Source organism: Hypanus sabinus, chromosome 12, assembly GCF_030144855.1.
Source record: "Hypanus sabinus isolate sHypSab1 chromosome 12, sHypSab1.hap1, whole genome shotgun sequence".
Lineage (NCBI taxonomy): Eukaryota > Metazoa > Chordata > Chondrichthyes > Myliobatiformes > Dasyatidae > Hypanus > Hypanus sabinus.
In genome coordinates this window covers 79,013,202-79,035,629 of record NC_082717.1, presented here as the reverse complement: position 1 = coordinate 79,035,629, position 22,428 = coordinate 79,013,202, and the positions used below count along the sequence as shown (strand labels likewise).

Here is a 22,428-nt window from a genome sequence, read left to right as displayed (position 1 = left end):
AATCATCAATCACGAACTTGCAAGGTGTGACAGATTTGCCATTAGAAAGCTGGATTCCAGTTTGGTCAGTCGGTTTGAATTCTGCATGAACACTGCATGCAATGGAATGGAATGACAGATGCAGAGGTATCTATCACCTAGCATTTCTCAGCACTATGGGATACATTGAGGGACAGATCCCACCACATCCACGTACCTTGACCAATATTCTTCAGCCTTTTTATAAGGCAGGGCCCTTCAGTGATCCATGAACAGCAGGAAGGCGTAGCCCGTGCTTTTTTGCAAATATTAACCAATAATTGAATTCCAGAAAAACAATAGTCAAAGCAGAATTAAGGGCCTCAGGTCATCTGGAAAGACTAACAATCAGTGGCAGCTTTAATGTGTGATGTAAAAATTATATACATAGTTAAAAAATAATTAAACAGCTTGATTCTCTCTTCCACAGCATGACAACATTGTTGAGAGTTCGGAGTAGTCTCTTACATGCCACTATTCTACCCTGACATATTCTGAATCTTTCAATAATTCAGTTGTTTAAATGATGATGGCTTGCTGCATCATTCATTTTCTGTCTCTCCTGCCCATCCAGATATTAGGAATCCAGAATGAACCCCACCATTCATTGGTGGAACTTCCTACAAGTTTTTGTTTCCTACAGGTGCCCTGGTATTTTCTGTAAATCTCTAGCTAGTGGACTTGAACAGATAATGTCTTATGAATGGGGAGTAGAGGAGCTGAGTCTTTAAGCACTTGAAACCTCAGAACTTTTTGAAAGCATTTCTGAAAATAAAACAACTTAAAATGTATAAATTTCATAACCCTTTGATCTACAGACCAAGAGCTGAGAGGTATGATTTAGGTTGTTTTCTCAGCCATCACGGACATAATGGCCAGGGGGGTTTGATTTGGGATTTGGGCTTTGATTTTCTTTCTGTTTGCACAATTTGTTTTTCTGTGTAGGGGCAGGTTTGATGTTCTCGTTTCTATTTGTGCAATTATTTTTTCACATGGGGGGGTTTGATGCTCGTGTTGCCATTTATGAGATTTATTTTTTTTGTGTGGGGGTCTTGATGTCCTTCTTTCAGTGACTTACATGGTTCTCTTTGTTTCGTGGCTATCTGGAGAAGAGAAATCTCGGAGTTATATACTGTATACATACTTTGCTAATAAATGAATCTTTGAATCTTTGAAATGATCTCCTCTCTTCTTCATTTGTCTTCTTTTGAGCATTGGTTGTTTGGTCTGTTTTTGTTTGTGTATGTTTTTCAAAAACTGTATTGTATCTCTTTCTTGTAAATGCCTGCAAGAAAATAAATCTCAAGGTAGTATATAGTGACAAATATGTCCTTTGATAATAAATTTATTTTGACTTTGTCTATGTTGTGAATTACTACAAATTTATATTACTAATCTCACTAACCTTTTGCAAAGTGCAGAATATCCAAAACACCATGCCTTAGATTTCAAAGCAGATTGAATTCAAGTGTCTTTTTGATCCAGGAGTATGTGACTGGAAGCCCTTTAACATCAAAGTTAAGCTAAGGGAAATATTAAAGAGTCATTATTTCCTTTTACATTTTCAAGTCATTACTATTTGGGATAAAGCCTGCTACAAAAGTCTAGGATAACAATAGACATCCATAACTTTTGCAATATATTCAATGTATTCATTTCTGGCCAGTCAGTTTCAGATGGGAGAGTAGAATCTTTGTTTTGCAAAAGCTTGGGGTGAGTCCTAATACTAATTATATGAGCAGTCCCATCAGATCCAAGATGGAGGTGAAAGATCCCATTTGGTACAAATAGCTTAATTTAAAAGATATTCTGTTATTGGGATGAGGACAAGATATGCATTTATAAAATTAAACAAAAGACTATACCAACGAAAGCAAGGAAAAGATATGAAAGATAGCAATTATAAATCATCCCCTCAGAAAAAGATATTAAAAAGATGTTAATATAGTTTATATAAAGTGTTTTTAATAATACATTCTCTCTGCAGAAATTACCACTTAAATCCATGTAAATTAATCTTACAATCAAGTTCAAAGCTCAAAGTAGAATTTTAATCAGAGTACATTAATTTCACCATATATACAACTCTGAGGTTCCTTTCTTTGTGGACAATCATAGTAAATACAAGAAAAATGATAGATTCAATGGAAGACCATGCCCAACAGGATGGAGAGCAACCAATGTGCAAAAAAAAAACAAGAAACTGTGCAAATACAATAATAATAATAATAATAAAGCAGTAAGTATTGAAAACATGAGATGAAGAGTCCTTGAAGTGAGTCTATAAGTTGTGGGAACAATTCAGTGATGGGACGAGTGAAATCCACCTCCATCTAGTTTAAGAGCCTGATGTTTGAGGGGTAATAACTGCTCCTCAACATGGTGGTGCAGGTCCTAAGGTTTCTATACCTTCTTCTTTTTGGCAGCGGTGAGAAGAGAGCATGACCTGGGTGGTGGGAGTCTTTGATGATGGATTCTATTTTCCCGCAGCAGCATTCTGTGTAGACATGAGGAGGACTTTACTCCTGATTTCTTCACCAGTCTCCCAAAGCACTTCATCAGAGTGGAAGATAGTCCTTGAGGCAGGTTACCATATTCTTCATAGGCACCAAAAGTATCTGTGATAATGCTTCCAATTAAAATTGCTAGCTACAGTTTTTGCTTCTTTTTAGACAGTCCATTGAAATTGAGGACACCTTGTTTCCACACCTGTTCGGTAGTCTTTGAGGTTCATGAGGGACCCAGAAATCCTATTATTTGGGGATTCTTGATGGGCGGGACTGTCTTATGATATGGTGTGCTCTATATTGATCTCTAAACTCTCTTTTCCTATGATGACCAAAAGCCATGCTGTTGCATTGTAGACAATAATATCGTCAATCAGACATCGTCAATGTCTGCCTCCACTCAGAGTTTCCTCCTGAGATTTGGGAATGGATTCCATGTCTCATAATCCATTCTATGGACAACACAATACCAGATAGGTAAGTTCTTTATATGGAAAATGGAAGTTGCATAGAAAGTCCTGCCATGGTGATGGTAGAGGCAGGTACATTAAGGGCATTTAAGAATCTCTTAGATATGCACATGGATGATAGAAAAATTGAGAGATATGTAGGAGGAAAGGGTTAGATTGATCTTAGAGTAGGTTAGAAAGTCAACACAACATTGTGGGCTGAAAGGCCTGTACTGTGCTGTAATATTCTATGTTCTATGTTTGATGTAATAGACTTTTATTACCAGAGGGTGGTGCTGTGTGGTGGGTGCAAATTTGTAGAGAGCTTTTATCTTGCACATATTGTTTGTTCAGACCCTCACTAAACAAGTTGGAGTGTAACTCCAAATGTATTGGTAGTAAACAGAGCCGATTTAAATTTGTCACAAATTCTTCCTTAATCTTTATGTACTTTTTTTTGTTTTTGTAAACTGGCTCATGTAATTAGAAGAGCAGTGCCAGTTTAATTTATTTAAGTTATAATTTTACCAACCATATATATCAACTTTTCATGTAGATTGAGCAGGTCTCTTGTTTCATTACAAGTGTCAAGTTGCAATAATCAGCACAGTAACTACCGTGTAATTCAGAAATGGTAAATCAGAAGTAGTTCAATCTGTTGTGATGGACTTACATGAGAGAAGGGAACAAGAAAATAATTGATACACTCTGCAATTACAAGCAGCTAGGAGAATTGATAAGACTGCTATTTCTGGATATAAAAGTACAGTGTGCCCTTTCCTCTAAATGTTATGTATGATCCATGTGATTATTATTCCAGAAATATAAAATACAAGACTTGAAAAGATTTTGCAAGAAGTATTGAAATCCTCACAAAACACATAGTTAAAATTATACAGACCTTCAGAAATTATTGATTTTTCATATCGATTTCTAGAAATGTTCATCATTATTTCAATTCGGAGAAGATAAATTGTTAAGGAAAGTTCAGTAGTGGAATTTTGACCAAGACCTGGGTTTTGAAGAGGACTTGGTGATGTGTTTAGGCATCATCCATCATATTGGTGAGTGGATTGGGGCTAACGTCACTCTGGGGTGTAGCAAGAAATAGCAGCTGGAGGATGAGGGAAGGCTGGGGGAGTGGAGTAGAAAGCCATAGAAATCAAAAGGGAAAGGGAGGGGAAAGAGGTAAGAGGAGAAGAAGGAAATCAAATGGGTAGAGATGAGGCTGGGTAGCAATTGTCCAATTTTTTTGGCATAAACTCGTTTTGAAAAGCAAGGTCATGAGATTCATTTATATTCACCAATATTACTTAGATTTTGTTTGCTACAGGCACACTTTTAAAATGTTGAACCATGCACCATATTCAAATAGTCTTATTTACACACTTCAACAACAGAGACAACTGCTTTCATTTATCTAGCACCTTTAAGTCCTTTAGGGATTTAGAAAAATGAGAGGGGATCTCATTGAAGGATACTGAATGTTGAAAGGACTAGATAGAGTGAACGTGGAGAGGATGTTTCCAATAGTGGGTTAGTCTAGGACAAAAGGTCATAGGCTCAGAATACAAGGAAGTTCCCTTTGGAACTATGATGAGAAATTTCTTTAGCCAGAGTGTGGAAAATCTGTGGAATTCATTGCCCCACACAGCTGTGAAGGCCAAGTGATAGGTGCATCTAAAGTGGAGATGGATAGATTTTTGATTAGTAAGGATGACAAGATTTACAGAGCAAAGGCAGGAGAATGGATTGAGAGGGAAAATAATTCAACCATGATTAAATGGTGGACCTGACTCGATGGGCTGAATGGCCTAATTCTGCTCCAATGTCTTATGGACTTATGGGTGAGACAGAGGGAAATAATTAGAAAAGGAGTGAGGCAAGAGACTAGGGATGGGTCAAAGAAGAAGGTGTGTACTAGAGAGAGAGAGAGAGAGAGAGAGAGAGAGTGTGTGTGTGTGTGTGTGTGTGTGTGTGTGTGTGTGTGTGTGTGACCATGACAGAGTATGTGAGTGCGTGGGTGTGTGAGAGAGATCGTGTGTATAAATGTGTGAGAATTTTGCATATGAGGGTCTGTAGAAATGTATGTGAGAGAGTGTATGTGTGTGAGAGTGTGTGTATGTGAGGGAGAGAGAGAACCGGCTAGAAAGACAAACAGACAGCGTTTACCTATTCTAATCTTGTATCTGCTTGCCATTGGATCAAAACCTCATTCTGTGAGCCAGCATGCAGTGACCACATCCAATTAAGATAATGCTTACACAGGAATTTTCCATTCCTCTGAACTGCCAAGAGAAACAGAGAAGAAAATTTGTGTTAAATAGAACAGAATTTCAAGTAATAGTCAATGACTTGACTGCCGCTGGTCCCTACGTGTTGCAGAGTCAATGACTTATCTGTCAGATCAGGGAATCACATCCTTGTGCTTCCTCCTGGGGTGCTTCCTCACGATACCTGGCCTTTATTGACTATACTAAAGTCTTTGACTCCATTAACTGAGGGATACTGTTTTTCTCAAATTCAACAGCTCTCAAGTATTTTTCTCTATGTGACATCTGTCTGATGTCGTGCATATTATGGTTTAAACCAACAAATGATTCATAACCAATATAATTCAGTGCATATTGAAATCACAGAAGGCTCTATCATTTTTCGAAACTTTTCTCAATCTTTTCACAACAAAACTGCAGCTTTTCTCCAATAAATTTCCTTCTGGAGTGGAGTTAATCTGTGGAACAAATAGGAACCTGTTCAATCCATGACTACTGTAAAACCAAGGTCACTGTCCATTCTCAGTCACTAAATTGCAGTATGTACCCCATGCACACAGAGGCACAGTTCCAAGACATTGTTGACTTGTTCAATAAAGCATTTGAGAGAATGGGGCTTATACTAAAAAACAATACAATACAGGCTCATGTGATACAATAAAGGTCCTTGGCAAAGCTCTGGAAAATATTGATCACTACCATATGTAGTGCTGCATCTGAGCAAATGCAAAGGTTCTAACAAAATTCATCATCACCTCCTGAGCATAAGCCAAGCCTTTGGTCATCTGGGAAAAATAATGTTTGAAGATCAACATGTGGAGATAAAAACTGTGGTCTGCTAGGCAACAATGATGAATGCCTCTGTCAGCTTCAGAGACAGCAAGTATTTCAAAATGCTGTCTCCACAATTCCCTCAAAACCAGAAGCAGGATAAGTAAGGCAATAGGATCATCTACTCCCAGGCCTAAATCCTCAATACTGAAGTTGTAGTTAAAACTTATCAGCTTCATTGAACAGATCTAATCATTTGCATGTCTAGCAACAGATTCCTAAAAAAAAGCATTCTACTCTGAGCCCTGTCATGACAAAATTAAATAGGAGAAATAGTTCAATGATGATCAGAAAGTCATTTTGAAAAGAGTGAAAGAATTCCACTGAGTCCTAGAGTTCCGGGTCCATGTTCCCCCAAAATGAAGAACGCTCAACACTGAACTAACTCCACAAACTATGGACTTGCTTTCAAAGACTCTACAATTCATGCCCTCAGTATAATTTACCTACTTTTTTAAATGCTGTGCATGATTTGCCTTCTTTTGTACATTGGTTATTTGTCAGTCTTTACTTATGTATAGCTTTTCATAAATTCTATTGTATTCCTTTATTTTCCTGTAAATGACTACAAGGATAAAAATAATCTCAGGGCAGTTTATGGTGACATATACAGTTTGATTAATAGGACTGGATGTTCCAATCCCTATAGTTTCTGCACTGCGGTTGACTTGAGTGGAAATAGTTCTTTGTATGTAGTTTGATAGTAAATTTATCTTGACTTTGAGTATTAGGGATATGGTCTGGAGAACCTTGATCCATTCATTACAAGTATTCTTAAGCCCAGTGTAAATAATGGAAAGAGTGCACCACCTCTTAACCTACTTATATACCCATCCACCATGAGTGTGTGACAGGATCTGAGACTCTCATATTGGATTCATCAGCCACTTCAAACTTGCAGTAATGTATTGGAAGCATCCTTGATGTTGATCTGATCAGGAGCATGGACTTTGTGAATGGATTTACCATTCATGGACCATTAGTTTCATGGATTTGGCTTTTTTATTTGTGGATGGATTTACCATTCACAAATGAAACAGCCAAATCCATGAAGCTAATTACTGAGGTATCTTTTATTATTTACTTATTTACCCGGTTAGAGTGACCAGCTGAAGAAGTAAAAAGGTTTATTTGCTGTATCACAATCTGCTGAGTTTTATTTTGCCTATATACAAACAGTCAGCTGAATGATTATCAATAATCCTATCAATGAAAAGGTATATTTATACTGAACACAGGAGGTTCTGCAGAAGCTGGAAATCCAGAGCAACACACGTTTTGGGCTGAGTGTTGACATTTTGGGCTGAGACCTGATGAATTGCTTTTTAACAACATAAGGGATTATTGAAATTCGAATGATTGTACCAATGGATATTTTAAACACAGGAGATCTGCAGTTGCTGGAAATGCAAAGCAACACGCACAGTTTACTGGAAGAATTCAACAGGTCAGGCAGCATCTATGGAGAGAAATAAAAAGTCAAATTTTCAGGCCAAGACCCTTCATCATGTCTTGGCCCGAAACATCGACTTTTTATTCCTCTCCATAGATGCTGCCCAAACAGATGTGTTCCTCTAGCATTTCATGTGTGTTGCTCTGTTCATACTGATATGCAGCCGTATTAAAGATAATTGTCAATGATACCTTTGGGATTTTCATGGATCTCTCTAAAGACAAAGAAAGATTATCAAATGAAAGTGGAGCAGCAGTTTGCTCTGGTGTATGGCATTCCTAGAGACTGAGAATCAATCACAATCTTTGATGCTGGAGGGGCGGTGCTTGCACAGTGACCTTGTGACCTCATGGTTTTCTGCTGAGTTTCCTCCTGTATCTCGAACACATCCTGGTGACAACTAGCAACTGCAAATAGTAAAGATAAACAGCAAAAAGAATCAAAGGGTCGTAAGCAAGAGACAATAAATTGCAGGACTTACGGAAGTAAGGAGAGGGACTGGAATAAACCAAATAGCTTCCCAGGAGCTAGCATGTATCCAACTGATTCCTTCTGTGTCATAACTTAAGATACAAGATATAAAATTGTTTAATGTTCTTTCCAGCACACAAATGTAAGAACAAAATCATTGTTGCCATAAAAACACATAATATAAATTATATAATTTATATAATTATATAGAATATAATTATTATAAAGAATATAATAATAAAAACACAATAAATATAAATATATAAGATAACATATATAACTAGAGTGTATGTACATAAAGTGATCCTAGGTACAGGAGTGTCTGTACATAAGGTGTCTGACAGGAAATGGTAAAGTATTGCTGGAGGGGGTGGGAGGGCGATGCTGCTCAAGCCCTACTGCTTGTGAAAAGTAATTGATTTTTGTTTCTGGTGGTCCTGCTGATGAAGCTCCCTATCTGATGAGAAGGAGAATTCTAATCGTATCTGAGCTGAAATGTTACCTCTGTTCCACTCTCCTCAGATGTTGCATGGCTGACTACAATTCCCCAATCTTTCTGCCTTTATTAAAAAAATAACTTTAGAATGTTTCAACAGATTTTATAGCTAGTTAGGTAATATCAACATATAGTTACTATTGCAATTCAAGAAACACGGTAGTCAATTTATGTACAAAATCTCTCAGAACCACAATGTACCGATCAGATAATGATGATTATCCTTGCCACAAGACTTGTAGTGAGTTGTGCGCAGTGTGGTTAATGCACAAACTTACAGTACTAGGATTACTGATTGAGGGAGTTTTTATTTCAGCAAGCTACATCAATGTTGTAATATTGTTGTTTGCACATTTGGTACATTATTTTAAAGTGCAATAGAAGAATAGTGAAAACAAACACAAAGCAAGTGAATTAATTGACTTGTTTCCAATCACATTGTGTAGCATATGTAGTACGTGCTTGGAAGATGAACTATTCAGTGTGCAGTTTCCTGTGGTTTGCCGTCTAGTGTTCCTCCAGATGTAGAAGCCACTGCAGTCGAATTCTTGCTTGGACTGCTGCCAAATTGCGAGCTACAGAGTGCTCACACTTTAGTCTGCAGCAAACCTTTCCGGGCCTATGCAACTTTCAGTTCAGGATCATCAGCGGCAGTAATTCTTCACGCCTGGTAACGACACTGAATTAAGTCAACTGACAAAAGAGGGCATCCATCCACAGCATGTACTAATTTGTCTGAGTGGTGAACATCAAAACTACTTGAGGCCTGTAAGAACTACCTGTCGACCTTTGTCTTCTGTTGTGGAAGTTGTAAGGTATATACCTTCCATGAAATCAATTCCTGGACGATACTGCTACTTTGCTGCTGGCTTATATGACTCATGTGGAGCTACTGGAGTGAACTGCACTGATATTTGGATGGCACAGCAGTTGGAGTCTGGAGTGGGCATTGGGAATTACAGGTGTCCGAGCCTGATGGCTTGATGGATTGAAAACCTGAAGCAGAGGAGGAAGGAAAGAGCCTGTACAGAGTGAAGTGAATGTGCACTCCAAAGTCAGTGTTGAGTAACCTTATTGTCTTGTGATTCATGAACCACAGATCCATCTGGACACCCATATACCCCTAGTGCCCATGTTTGCCCTTGCAGTTTTTGGTAATCTTGCCAGCTATTTACTTTGTCCACAGGGTAATTAGTCCTGGTTGATTGAATTGCACTTACGGGAAAAACAGCGACTATCTGGATCTTGCATTCATCGTCCTTTCTCAGATAACTGATAAGTATATGATTGCTACCAAAAGGGGCTCAGCTTTAAGGTGTTCCTTTGCTCTCACGCCTCACACAATTTATGGGGAACATTCAGCCAAGGAAACCTTGGTCTGCACCTGACCTCTCTTCAATGCCCATCATCAATACTGTCTATGCAAATCACTCTGTTGCTCATTCTTGCCACTATACAGAATGTACTTGCTGTACTGTCTTGGTTCTGCTGTCAGTAATATTAATGTGTTATTGATATTGGCTTCTCTAGTTCTCCTAGTGTATGTATGTGTGTGTGTGGGGGGGGGGGGCTCTCTCTGAATAGTTGATGCACCATCAATAACTCTGAGATGTGGGTTAAGGTAGGCTTTTATTGGCTGGAAGAAAGCACAAGCAGCAAGTGACCATCACACAACATCCTGGAGACTGAGGCCCAGGGCTGTGCCTCCAATCGCCTTTATACAGGGGTCTGTGGGAGGAGCCACAGGAGCAGTCAGCCAGCGGGGTGGGGCGTGTCCAGACAAGTATATGTAGTTCACCACATTAGTATAGAGAATAAACACTATTTTATGAAAAAAAAACAAATGTATCAATGTAATGATTGCATCACAAAATCTTCAGAATCAAAAAAAAACAGTGTGCATATAGTCATATATTGGTGGAAATCACAAGAGAATTGATTGTTTTTTGCTTGGATATCTACCTTAAACTCCCTTTCATTCAGTTAAATAACATATATACATGCTTTGAAGAAATAAATTATAATCTGCTCAAAAGCTGATACAGGTTTATCATGTGCTATATGTTGGACAAAGATTGAACAAAAAACTTATGCAATTGTTTTGTAGCTTGCTAACTTCATAATAATGTGCTACACATTAACAAAGAGATGTAAGATAAATATTCTGGGTCTCATTACAAAATACTAGTCAGTACAATCAATTGTTTGAATTAACACATACAAAATGTTGGAGGAACACAGCAAGTCAGGTAGGATCTAGGGTAATTAATACACAGTTAATGTTTCAGGCCATGACCCTTCTTCAGGACTGAGGAGAAAGGGGGAGGACACCAGAATAAGAAAGTGGGGGGAGGGGAAGGAGAGCAGCTGAAAGATGAAGCCAGGTGGGTGGGAGAGGTAAAGGGCTCGAGAAAAAGGGTTCTGATAGGAAAGCAGTATGTTGGTTTAGAACAATTACAGGCCTGTCAATACCCTGAAATGTATCATAACTAAAGATGTTTCCTCATAGCATAGTGTTACATTAAACATGCTGCTGTTTCAAAAGATCTGTCTGGTCTACTATATCAAGCTGAACAAACTGAATACAATTGAATACTACGGAAAAAGAATCAGCCATGATTGAATGGTGGAATAGACTTGATGGCCTAATTCTGCTCCTATGTCTTATGGTCTTAAGCATACAGACGTCAATAAATTCTTGTTAGATATCATGTCTTAAAGTAACAATTTTCAGACAGGGCCATGTTCCACACAAGACTCACTTTCAAAGATTCTACTACTCATATTCTCATTTTTTAAAATTATTTGCATGAAGTGTCTTATTTTGCATCTTAGTTATTTATTAGTCTTTGCTTATGTATAGTTTTTCATAAATTCAATCGTATTTATTTTCCCTTAAATGTCTGCAAGAAATTTATTTATTTTGAAAATAAATTTGCTTTGACTTTGATGTTGTCTCCCACTGCAGCAAGTAATACTTGTCTTCTGGACTTCCTTAAACTGCAATGATTTATGGTACTTACAGTTTAATATAATTTGCATAAAGTATGTTTTCATCTTGTATTACCTTACTGTTTATTTAAAATTACTCTTCAAAAGTGCTGTTTTCCTTAAATATATAGATTTATGGTTATGTTTGTTAGCCAGCTGTTGTACTTCAGAATCTATTGTAATTATGAACTGAATCAAATGGTGATATTTCCTGAAACTGCTTATTATTTCAGTAAGCTGATTAAAATTTTTGCAAGGGTCCAATAAACAGTTGACAACTTCAGTTAAAATTGCTGTGAGAGAAATGAAAAATAAAGGTAAAAAACAGATACTGTATCAGAGAACAGCTACAACAATATTTTTAACCTCCTCATCAGTTCGTTTCTGGGATTAATGTATACAAGAACTTGATGCTCGGCACAGGCAGGGCAGGTGTTATCCCTGTTGCCTGACTCTATGACTCTATTTTCCCAAATCACAAATTAACATTGTTATATAGAGTACATATAAAAATGCTTATAATAGAGCTCTTAGTCCAACTGCATTACAGTTTCAATCAGGAGGCGACTCACATTACTGGTCAATATCATCACTAATGCACATTTGTGGACTTTGTTTGCACACATGCTGTTGGAGTAGTAGTTACATTCCCTCTTGTAACAAATGAGTCTCAAACACCCTTAGAAAATAGTTCTAAGTTTATTTACACATTTTGTATGTATTGTACACAGCTGCTTACAAACATATTAATGATCCACATCATGCACATCTGTTGCATCAAGATCACAAGCTTAGGAACAGTCTATATGGCTTAAATAATGAACGCATTACATCATTCAAACTCATGTCTTGATTTACATCCACCCTTGGTAACTTTTCATGGACCATGGTAGGAAAGGGCAAGAGAGATAGTATACAAATAAACATATTTGTATCACAGAGACTAGAGTTGTTACTCTAGTAGGGAGTAGCGAGTAGGGAGCCATTTGGTCCATTTATTCCATGCTAACTTGCTGCAAGAGCAGTCAATACCATTCCCCTACTCTTTCGCCCCTAGCCGCACAATATCTTTCCTAGCAGCAATCTATCTCCAGTACAGTTTTTGCTAATTCAGTCCATTCAAGAACTTAGCTGTGTTGGATCAGCTAACTTCCCAGACATTATTCTATTAATGTCCCAATGCACTTTTTATCAGATAACATATTTTCCAGTGAACCTGGTAAAGTTATAAAGGGCGTTTGAAGAAAGAGTTTGAAGGGTGTGCAGCGTGTGGGTCACTGTGGGTGAAAGGGGGTGGGAGAACAAGAGCCCAGTGTGTGTGAAAAGGAACAGAGGAACCAAGGCCCTGATGTGTTAATGAAGCATGGCATTCGGCAGCCAGTGAAGCAAATGCCAAGGCACCGAAAAATCATAACAGCCTGCAGTGGATTATCAGTTTTATTGCAGTCCTCTTTTGAAAACACTGGCTGAATCTGCTTGCCCCTCACAAAAAAAAACTGAGGATTAACAAAAATGTTCAGCAGAGGATGTACTTCTTGCTGCAGTTGGTAAAATTCCATTCTCCCTAGACCATACCGGTGCAATTCTACTCTGCCATCACAGAGAGCATCCTCACGTCAGTCATTACTGTCTTGTTTGGTACAGCATCCTCTCACAATATTCAAAGCCTAAAACTACAGTGAGCTGTCAGGACAGCAGAAAAGGTCTGCCATCACTGCAGGACTAGTACACGTCTGGGAGAATGAAGCCAGCAGAAAGAATCATTGCAGACTCTACCCACTCTGCAAATTGCCTGTTCCAAAAGCTCCCTTCTGGAAAGTGTTGTAGGACTATCAATATAAAATTTCACACCACATTACAAGTTTCTTCCCCCGGGCAGTTAATATGGTCAGCCACTTTACTTAGACCACCCCTCACTTCTCTATTATACCAGTCGCTGCACTGCACTCCAAGCACTTTAAACCACATTTTATAATGCTGTTTAGATTGTAAATTGTATTTATTCACATTTTATTCCAGATCCATACTTCTAAATTTATTTTATATAATTCCTTATTCTTTTTAATTGTTGAGTGCTGTCATTCTTATTGCATGTTGCACCAGCGCACCACACAGCAAATTCCTAATACATGTAAATGTATACGGTGATGATGACGATTTTTGATCTTTTCAATGTTTTCAGTATGTTTCCCCATTATTTTGACCAATCATCTTAAATCTATGTGCACAGGTTCTTGATCCTTCTGTGAAGAGAAATAGTTACTGCTGTTCATTTTTTTGTTCATTTCATTACTTCTACCTAGATCCTGGTAGTCACAAAGCACTTTACTGTTAATGAAGTGCTTCTGAATAATAGCCATTGCTGTGATATTGAATATGCGGCAGTCATTCAAACATAAATACCGCAAAGGGCACGTGGGATGCATCTGACAGGAGCGCGCGGAGACCCAGCAAAATAAAAGGCTATAACCCATTTAAACACCACCTGTCTGACCGCAAAACCGGAGTGGGAGCAATTCAACTTCAATCCCAAATGACTGTGAAGAAGAAAGATCAAATAGCTATACTGTAGCAACAAATAACAACAACTGTGATGATGACTGGATAGAGGCATGATACTAGAAGCTTCCTTCATGTCAAGTTGATTGAATCAAATCAAATTTATTATCTTATGCACAATTACAGCAAGGACCAAGTACAATGAAAAGCTTATTTGGAGCAGCATCATGGACACATAGGTTCAAACAGCAAGGAGCAAATCTTAAGTTATACAGAATTTATACTCAAACCTTATGAGGTAGTGAGGAAAACAAGACTGTACAAAAGAAGACATCAGTTCAACAGAAAGCACAATCAGAGACATGTCTATGCTCGCACAAGAAGTGGTGCTTAGTTTTCCATTGCTGAGATGGGGTTAGGGTTGTGCAGGTTGATTGAAGATCCTGATGATGGTAGGAAAGTAACCATGAATCTGTGGTGTGGATTTTGAGCTTCTGTATCTTCTGCCTGACAGCAACAATGAGAAGTAAATATGTCTTGGCTGATATGCTTCTTGATGATTAATGCTGTCTATTTGAGGCATTGGTGGGGAGAACTTCAACCATTTTCCATGTCATGGAAGGAGATTACTGGGCTGACGGAGGAAAAGGTTCAAAGATATGTCTCAATTTGCCTTGATTCCTGGTAATCTATGGCCCACAACATCTCAAAGCATTAGGAGTGCTTCAGCAATGGCACTGGAAACATCTACATAGTCAATGGATGTGATGGATACAGAAAACCAGCAAGTGCACCATTACCCGAACTACCCACGCACCTTTGCTATTAGACTGCACCTGCTCCATCACTAGAAGAACCTGTGTGTCCCATGCTGGCCTCAATGGCCACCTCAGAATAAACAAAACCAGCATGAAAGCAAATCATCCTCAATCTAGAAGAATGGCCCAAGAAGGAAAGAAAAAAACATTAGTGAGCACAATGAAAGATCTACTGCTTTTCTCACTTGTGCCACCAATCCTTTTGTATGTGCCTAAGCAAACTATTTGGCTTTCCTGATTTATCAACTCATTCAAGATAAGACCTTTCCAACAGTGCAAGATGCCCTCAGTTTAGAGGCTTTAATGTAATTTTAAAAATAATACTGCAGATATGGGAATTCAGAAATAAAAATAGATCTTGTGAGAAGCACTCAACAGCTCAGATGGCATTCGTGCAAAGTGAAACAAAATTAACATTTCAGGTCAAAGACAACAGCAAATAAAGTATGCCAAACAGTATATTGACTAACTAATAAAAATCAACATCAATAATATCCATTGTGGATATTAAGGTGTTTAATAATCGCTTTTGGAGAAAGTATAGAGGGGATATCAGAGGTAGGTTTTTTTTTACACAGAGAATTTTGGATGCATGGAATATGTTGCCAGGGCTGGTGGTAAAGTAGATACATTAGTAACATTTACAAGACTCTTTGATAAGTACATGGATGCAAGGAAAATGGAGAGCTATGTGGGAAAGAAGGGTTAGATTGATCTTTGAATTGGTTTAAATGTTGGCACAAAATTGTGGGCCATAGGAACTATACTGTGCTTTACCATGCTATGTTCTATGTTTAATAGTCATGGGAGATAGATTTATTCAACATGTATCTATATCATTCAGACTACCCTCCACAGAAAAAGCCTTCCAGCTCCATTGTCCAATGTTCTCACAACCTTCATTGCCAATTACCCTGTTCTTCATTTCCTCACCTGTCCAGTATTTCTAACGCTGAATGGTCAACATTCAGAGTTAGAGCAAACACACTGTTTCGGTTAGTATTTGTTGCTATAACAGGATCAGTCATTTTCATTGTAGTTACGGATTGTGATTTTACTGGTCAAGAATGATGATAAGTACAATTATCAGGACAGGTTAGCTTATCAAATAAAAATAAGATAAAATAGTGTATGTCCTAAAATGAGTTTATTTTGCATGAATGTTCAGGAGAAGGAAAGGATGTTGAATTGATTTTATTCTATATATAGTCCTATATGTAGCAAGGGTTGGGCTCATAACTTTAGTACCCAGGGTCTGAGGAATGTGACAATGAATGGATTTAACTTAACAAATGGACAACTCTTCTAAATGACAACCAAACTATTCTACTGATGGCATATTCAAAACACCATATAATGCACCTACCATAGGAGTCAGTTTATGGAGATGATTGAGGAAAAGACAGATGTAGTGGACAGAAAAAGAAGTTCAAAAACTCCCGTATAACATTGCTGACACATATCAGCAGGAACAACAAGCATTGGATCATCCTATTTGGTGTACCCACATATAAACCAGTGCTTACTCAAGTGAGGGAGTTAACATGGAGGAAACAAAGAGGGAAATGAATTCTCAACAATCAAGAATGATTGGTTCTATAGCATCCCTACACCTCTGTCAAAGTCAAAGTCAAGTTTATTGTTGTATGAACATGTATATGTATCAATAGGTGCAATGAAAAATTTGCTTTGCAACAGCACCACAGAAACATAGTATCAAATATGAACAAAAACATAAATTAGGCATAATTTTTACAAGAAAAAATGTGAACTAGAGAAAAACAAGATACATTTTAATGCAAAGTGATCAAAGTTGTCATGCTGTTAGTAATCTGCAGTGATTAGGGCTGTGTCAGATGGTTCAGGAACTGAATGGTTGAAGGGAGGTAATTGTTCTTGAACCTTGTGGTATGGGACTTCAAGCTTCTGTATCTCCAGCATGATGGTAGTTGTGGGAAGATGGCATGGCCTGGATGGTGAGGACCATTGATGATAGATGTTGCCTTCTTGAGATGACACCTCCTGTAGATACTACAAGTAGTGGAAAGGGATATTTTTATGATGTATTGGGCTGAGTCCCTTATTCACTGCAGCTTCTTACCTTCCTGCACATTCAGAATGCTCTACCATACAATGATGCAATTAGTCAGGACATCTTCAACAATGTGAACTTTAAAGCCCAAACAGAGGTTATCAGTCATCAGCACATAACAACACCACAGCTGGATGTGATCATCTTACCCAAGAAGGACCGATAAACAATACATCAAACACTCTCAGGCTGGGGGAGCAGCATGTTACATTTTGTTTCAGTAGCCTCCAACCTAATGGCATGAACAATTATTTCTCCAAATTCCATTAATTTCTCCCCCTTCCCCCTTTCTCTTTTTCCATTCCCCATTCTGGCTCCCCTCTCCTCCTCACCTGCCCATCACTTCCCCCTAGTGCCCTTCTTCCCTCCCTTTCTCCCATGGTCCACTCTGCTCTACTATCAGATTTATTCTTCTTCTGTGCTTTACCTTTTCCACCTATCAGCTCCCAGCTTCTCTCTTCATCTTCCTCACCCACTCATCCACCTTTCCCTCACTGTGTGCTTGTAATGCTACTGTGTCACTGAAATTTCCTTTGGGGTCAATAGAGTATCTATTTATGCTTGGAACCGATTCCAAAAGCAAAAAAAAAAGGAGCGGGCGGAGCAATTCCGGGATAGATCAAGACCTGCTGGAAATACTCAGCGGGTCAGGCAGCATCTGTGGAGAGGGAAGCGGAAAATCAAGCTTTGAGGTCGGTGTCCTTTCATCAAAAATTCCCAGTAGAGGCGTAGGAGACTGCAGATGCGGGTACCCTGAGCGACGACAGATGCTGGAATAACTCAGAAGAAAATGGACGGTCGACGTTTTGGGTCGAGGTATTTTTGGATTCCTCCGTACTCTGAAGATAAATGCAAGCGGGCATTTCTTGGAAGGGAATGGTACAAAACCTGCGCACGTAACGCTGTTGATCAAGGTGAGAAGGGATCAAGAAGAGGCGAAGAAAGTCTTCATATTCCCTGGATTCCGCTCTGACTGCTGGCATTTATTTGCACACTGAATTGAATGCATTTTGCTTTCGGAGGTTTGAATGCAGGCGTGTATTTGAATACACCTGAAGACAGGAGACTGCCGAGTCCAAACTCCAGAGCAACAAACTATCTGTTGGCGGAATTCGGGAGGTCGAGGAGCATTGGGATATGATGCAGGGTTTCCACCCGAAGGTGCAACAGATCCTTTCACCATATACATGCTGCTGGACCAGCTGAGTTCCTCTAGCAGATTTGTTCTGAAGCAGTAGGAATAGTAACGGTCACGGTAAGGAAACAAAATAATGTTTTTAAAACGTCTCTATCCAGATTGGTTTAAACCCCACCCCGCTTTTGTGCTTTGGCAGAACCGTTTAACACTTAAAAGCAAAATAAAAGGAAAACGTTGTATATTTATCCGCTGTGTAGGTAGTTTAAGTTTTAAAGATTCAAGACGGCACACAGTTGAGTGGATGACGCAGATCTGTAGGTAAGTCGCTGACTTATTCATTCATCAGGTCTTGTATTTAAGGAGCGACAGAAGCGACCAACGGAAGCAGCCGCACTGCACACACACGCGTACACACATACCCAACACACACACACACACACATACACAACACACACACACACACACGCACACACAGAGTCGCGAATCCTCGCTGTAGCAGTACTCTCAGTCTGATAGAGACCGATGGCGGAATCATGGCTTGGAAAGAGGCAGAGGAGGGAAAAGAAGAGAGGCAGGGAATAATTTTCTTTGAAAGACGTCAGAGGGTTGAGGGAGGGGTAAGAGGAAGGGGTACCAGTAGAAGATGAGTACGCGTAGTTTTCAGTTGCCTTCCGACCGGGACACCACAGTCCAGGTGCGTTTCTGGAATGGCTCCAGCGAGCATTTGGATGTTGTTACGGATAACCCCTCCAACTACTCGTTCAGCGCTTACCAGGAAGAAAGGGATGCTCGGATGGTGGTTATCCAATTCATTTATGCCATCGTGTGTTTGGTGGGACTCATCGGGAACTCCATGGTTATTTTCGTCATCCTGAGATACGCCAAGATGAAAACGGCCACCAACATCTACATCCTGAACCTGGCGATAGCGGACGAGCTCTTCATGCTGAGCGTCCCGTTCCTCTCCGTTTCGGCTGCCTTACAACGCTGGCCCTTCGGTTCGCTCATGTGCCGTACTGTTCTCAGCGTGGATGGCATCAACCAGTTCACCAGCGTGTTCTGCCTGACGGTGCTCAGCGTGGACAGGTACGTGGCAGTTGTTCATCCCATCAAAGCGGCAAGGTACAGGAGACCCACCATTGCCAAGATCATCAACATCTGCGTTTGGATCTTCTCGCTCATTGTGATCTTGCCCATCATCGTATTCGCGGGGACTACGCCCAGCGAGGACGGCGGCGTGCACTGTAACTTTCTTTGGCCCCGGCCTTCCTGGTCAGTGGCTTTTGTTATCTACACCTTCCTGCTGGGTTTCCTGATCCCCGTCATTGCCATCTGCCTCTGCTACATCCTGATCATTGTGAAGATGAGAGTGGTTGCTTTGAAGGCTGGCTGGCAGCAACGCCGACGGTCCGAGAAAAAGATCACCCGTATGGTCTTGATGGTGGTGACTGTCTTCGTTATCTGCTGGATGCCTTTCTACGTTTTACAGCTGGCCAACATCTTTCTCTCCCTCAACACCACCGTCACTCAGTTGTGCCTTATCCTCAGCTACGCCAACAGCTGCGCGAACCCCATCCTTTATGGATTTCTCTCTGACAATTTTAAGAGATCCTTCCAGAGGATTCTGTGCTTCCGTTGGCTGGAGAACGGCACCGAGGAGCCAGTAGATTATTACGCCACTGCGCTAAAGAGCAGAGTGTGTAGTCCCCTAGAATTTCAGCCGGGTAACGCCGCTTCTGATCCCGTGTACAGGAATGGTACTTGCACCTCAAGAACAACCACCTTGTGAATGTATTGAAGTTTTGTCCTGATAACTCTTGAGAGCCATTTTTCTACAAACGGGTTAAATATATTTTACTAAAGATTTGTCTGTTTTCGTTATGTTAGTATTATTGTCAGTGTAAGCGTCTGGATTGTGCAGTTTGGTCTCGGCGAGAATACGATGTGGAAATTTCCGTCTGTCTCTATGTTGCTTTCCCAAATGGGCACAGTCTCAGTCTCTCTCTCTCTCTCTCTCTCTCTCTCTCTCTCTCTCTCTCTCTCTCTCTCTCTGTCTGTCTCTCTCTCCCCCCCCCACCCCCACGCTCTCTTTTCCTCTCCCAGCCTCTCTTTTTACTGTGTCCCCGACTCGCTCAGACTATTGACCATATTCTTAGGTTCTATCGACAGAATGCTCTCCTGTTGTTAAAGAGTCCAGTATATGTCTCCATCAAGTCTAATTAAGATTTTCAGTTAGCTGCTGTTGCGCTCTGGTGTGTAATACTAAACCATAGAGGTCAATCACCAAACCGGTAACGTTTTTGTCTCAAGCCATAATAACTAAATGCTTCTGCTGTTGTGTTATCGCGGATTAAGGTTATAGAAGCGAAAAATGTACTGTTCTTTTGAAACAGAGTCGGCGGTATTTCCTGCACACGGCAAGAATTTTATTTATTCTAATAGTAGCTTGCCAATTATATTGTGATAATTTAAGTTAATTTTATCATAAAGTACGCTAAATTTGTTTCAAAAGGAAAGGGGAAAGGGCGGATTTATGATGTGGAGCCTTTGCCGGACAAAAAGGACAGAGGCTGAATGAATCTCCAACAATCCCATTCAAAACATTCCCATTGCAGAAGTACCTGAATAATTCAGAGGGCTAACAGATTGAGGTCATGTTAAAGGATCACCTTTCAGACAGAAAGCTGTTGCTTGGGGGTGACAGAAAGCTTACCACGGTCAGCACTTTGTCAGCAACTGGCGCTCAAAAATTCTGTCCGTGCAGTTTACAGAATGATGCACAATTAGGCGGTTACAATCAGACAGCTTGAAGTTAGTGAACAAAAGCGGCATCAGATGTGACAAAAAATATGCCAAGATAGGAAAAGATTGTTTGTCATTAGATTTTACTGTTGTCTTTTCGCTCCTAAAGATTACCTGAATTGAAAAGATAAGAAGGCTGTTTGGCTGAACTCCCCTCTGTCATAAACTAAATCTATGCACTTAAATTATTACAAATCCTATAGACAATCACTGTAACCTTAGAATAAACTTCTCTCCCAACAACCAAATGTGAACTCAGTCGTGAGTGACATATTAAAGTGTGAACTGCTTGTGTAGTATTATCTGTGATAGTTAAAATTTATACAAGATTCTGCGGTTGTAAACAAATTAATAGCCACTTTATCTGGAAGAAATCCCCTGATCCACATCAAATGGTGCACAGAATCTTTTGCATCAACTATGAGAGCTTTGGTTTAATGTCTCATCAACCAAAAAAAAAATCATCACCTCAGACTGCAGCAATGCTCAGCTCTCTCTCTCTCTCTGAAGTATATCTTGCCAAGAAGCAAGTTGACCTTGTAACCTAGAAACAAGTGTATAATTACTAGATATCATTTATCTCTGCGACTAATGAAGCAGCAAATTGTGTAAAATAGATTCTTCTGGGCATCAAAATTTCCTTACGACTGTTATGACTAGGATAAATTTAGAAGAAAGAACTGAATATTTCCATTCATTTATAATCAGATTAATAAAGATATGTAGAAATTCAGGTTAAAAGATGTATAAATATGTGCACTACAATAATTTAGTCAATGAAGCAGACTTTTAAGTTTCAAGTTTCACCACTGGGAGATTGGGAAATAAAACAAAATAAACATTATACCAGCATTGAATACAGCATTCGTCAGATACTGAAAATGTCCTTATCTTTTTTTGTTCATCAACCAGATATTTAAAATATTACCTTTGTACAAGCCAAATTTGTATATTTACATGTGCATCAAATTGTTTATTTTAATTCAATTTTTTTCATTACCTTGTTGCATTTAAAGAAATTGAAAACTTTGGAAGGTTTAAAATTACCTTTTAATTTCAGAATTTGTAAAATATTATGCATTTGTGTGGCTCCGATAGTGTATGTAGTTCATAATATATTGGTGAAACTTAAATAGTTTAAACAAATTAATATAAAAATGCAGCCAGATTTTCTTTTCTGCTTGTTTTATTTGGTAGACAAATTCATGTGATTTGAATTAGATTTAGATATTATTTATTTTGAACTGTTATCAAAGATCCTGCAAAGGAAGTTGTATGCATTAATATAATTATTTACACTTTGCAATCATCATAAATAATAAAAAATGAATGCAGAAAGAGTACCAATGACTCTTCTTTCCTGGCTATAAATATTGCATTCTGTATTTAGTAATGGTGTTTAACAATGAAGAAAAATAAGAGCAATTTACACAATTCAGTTGGCAAAACCTGGTGGTTTACAAAAAAGTTATTTTGATGGGTTTTCCATTATTTTCAAATATATTTTCATTGATACTCTGGGCTGTCAACACCTAAGCCGAGAAATACTACAAACTTGTTGAGTTCCGGTGGAGGTTTTTAAAACATTCA

At 39.0% G+C, this 22,428-nt stretch overlaps 1 protein-coding gene across 1 annotated transcript; it reads left to right on the top strand.

Moving 5' to 3' along the window:
* The first annotated feature begins 12,225 nt into the window (after window positions 1-12,225).
* On the top strand, window positions 12,226-22,165 carry LOC132403045 (somatostatin receptor type 1-like). The gene has a single exon (XM_059986270.1). It carries the CDS (start codon window positions 18,680-18,682, stop codon window positions 19,823-19,825), a length of 1,146 nt encoding a protein of 381 aa, XP_059842253.1. The 5' UTR covers window positions 12,226-18,679; the 3' UTR covers window positions 19,826-22,165.
* The last annotated feature ends 263 nt before the right edge of the window (window positions 22,166-22,428 follow it).

Coding starts and splice junctions, on each gene's coding strand:
- LOC132403045 (XM_059986270.1), top strand. CDS start 18,680: ATGAGTACGCGTAGTTTTCAGTTGCCTTCCGACCGGGACACCACAGTC.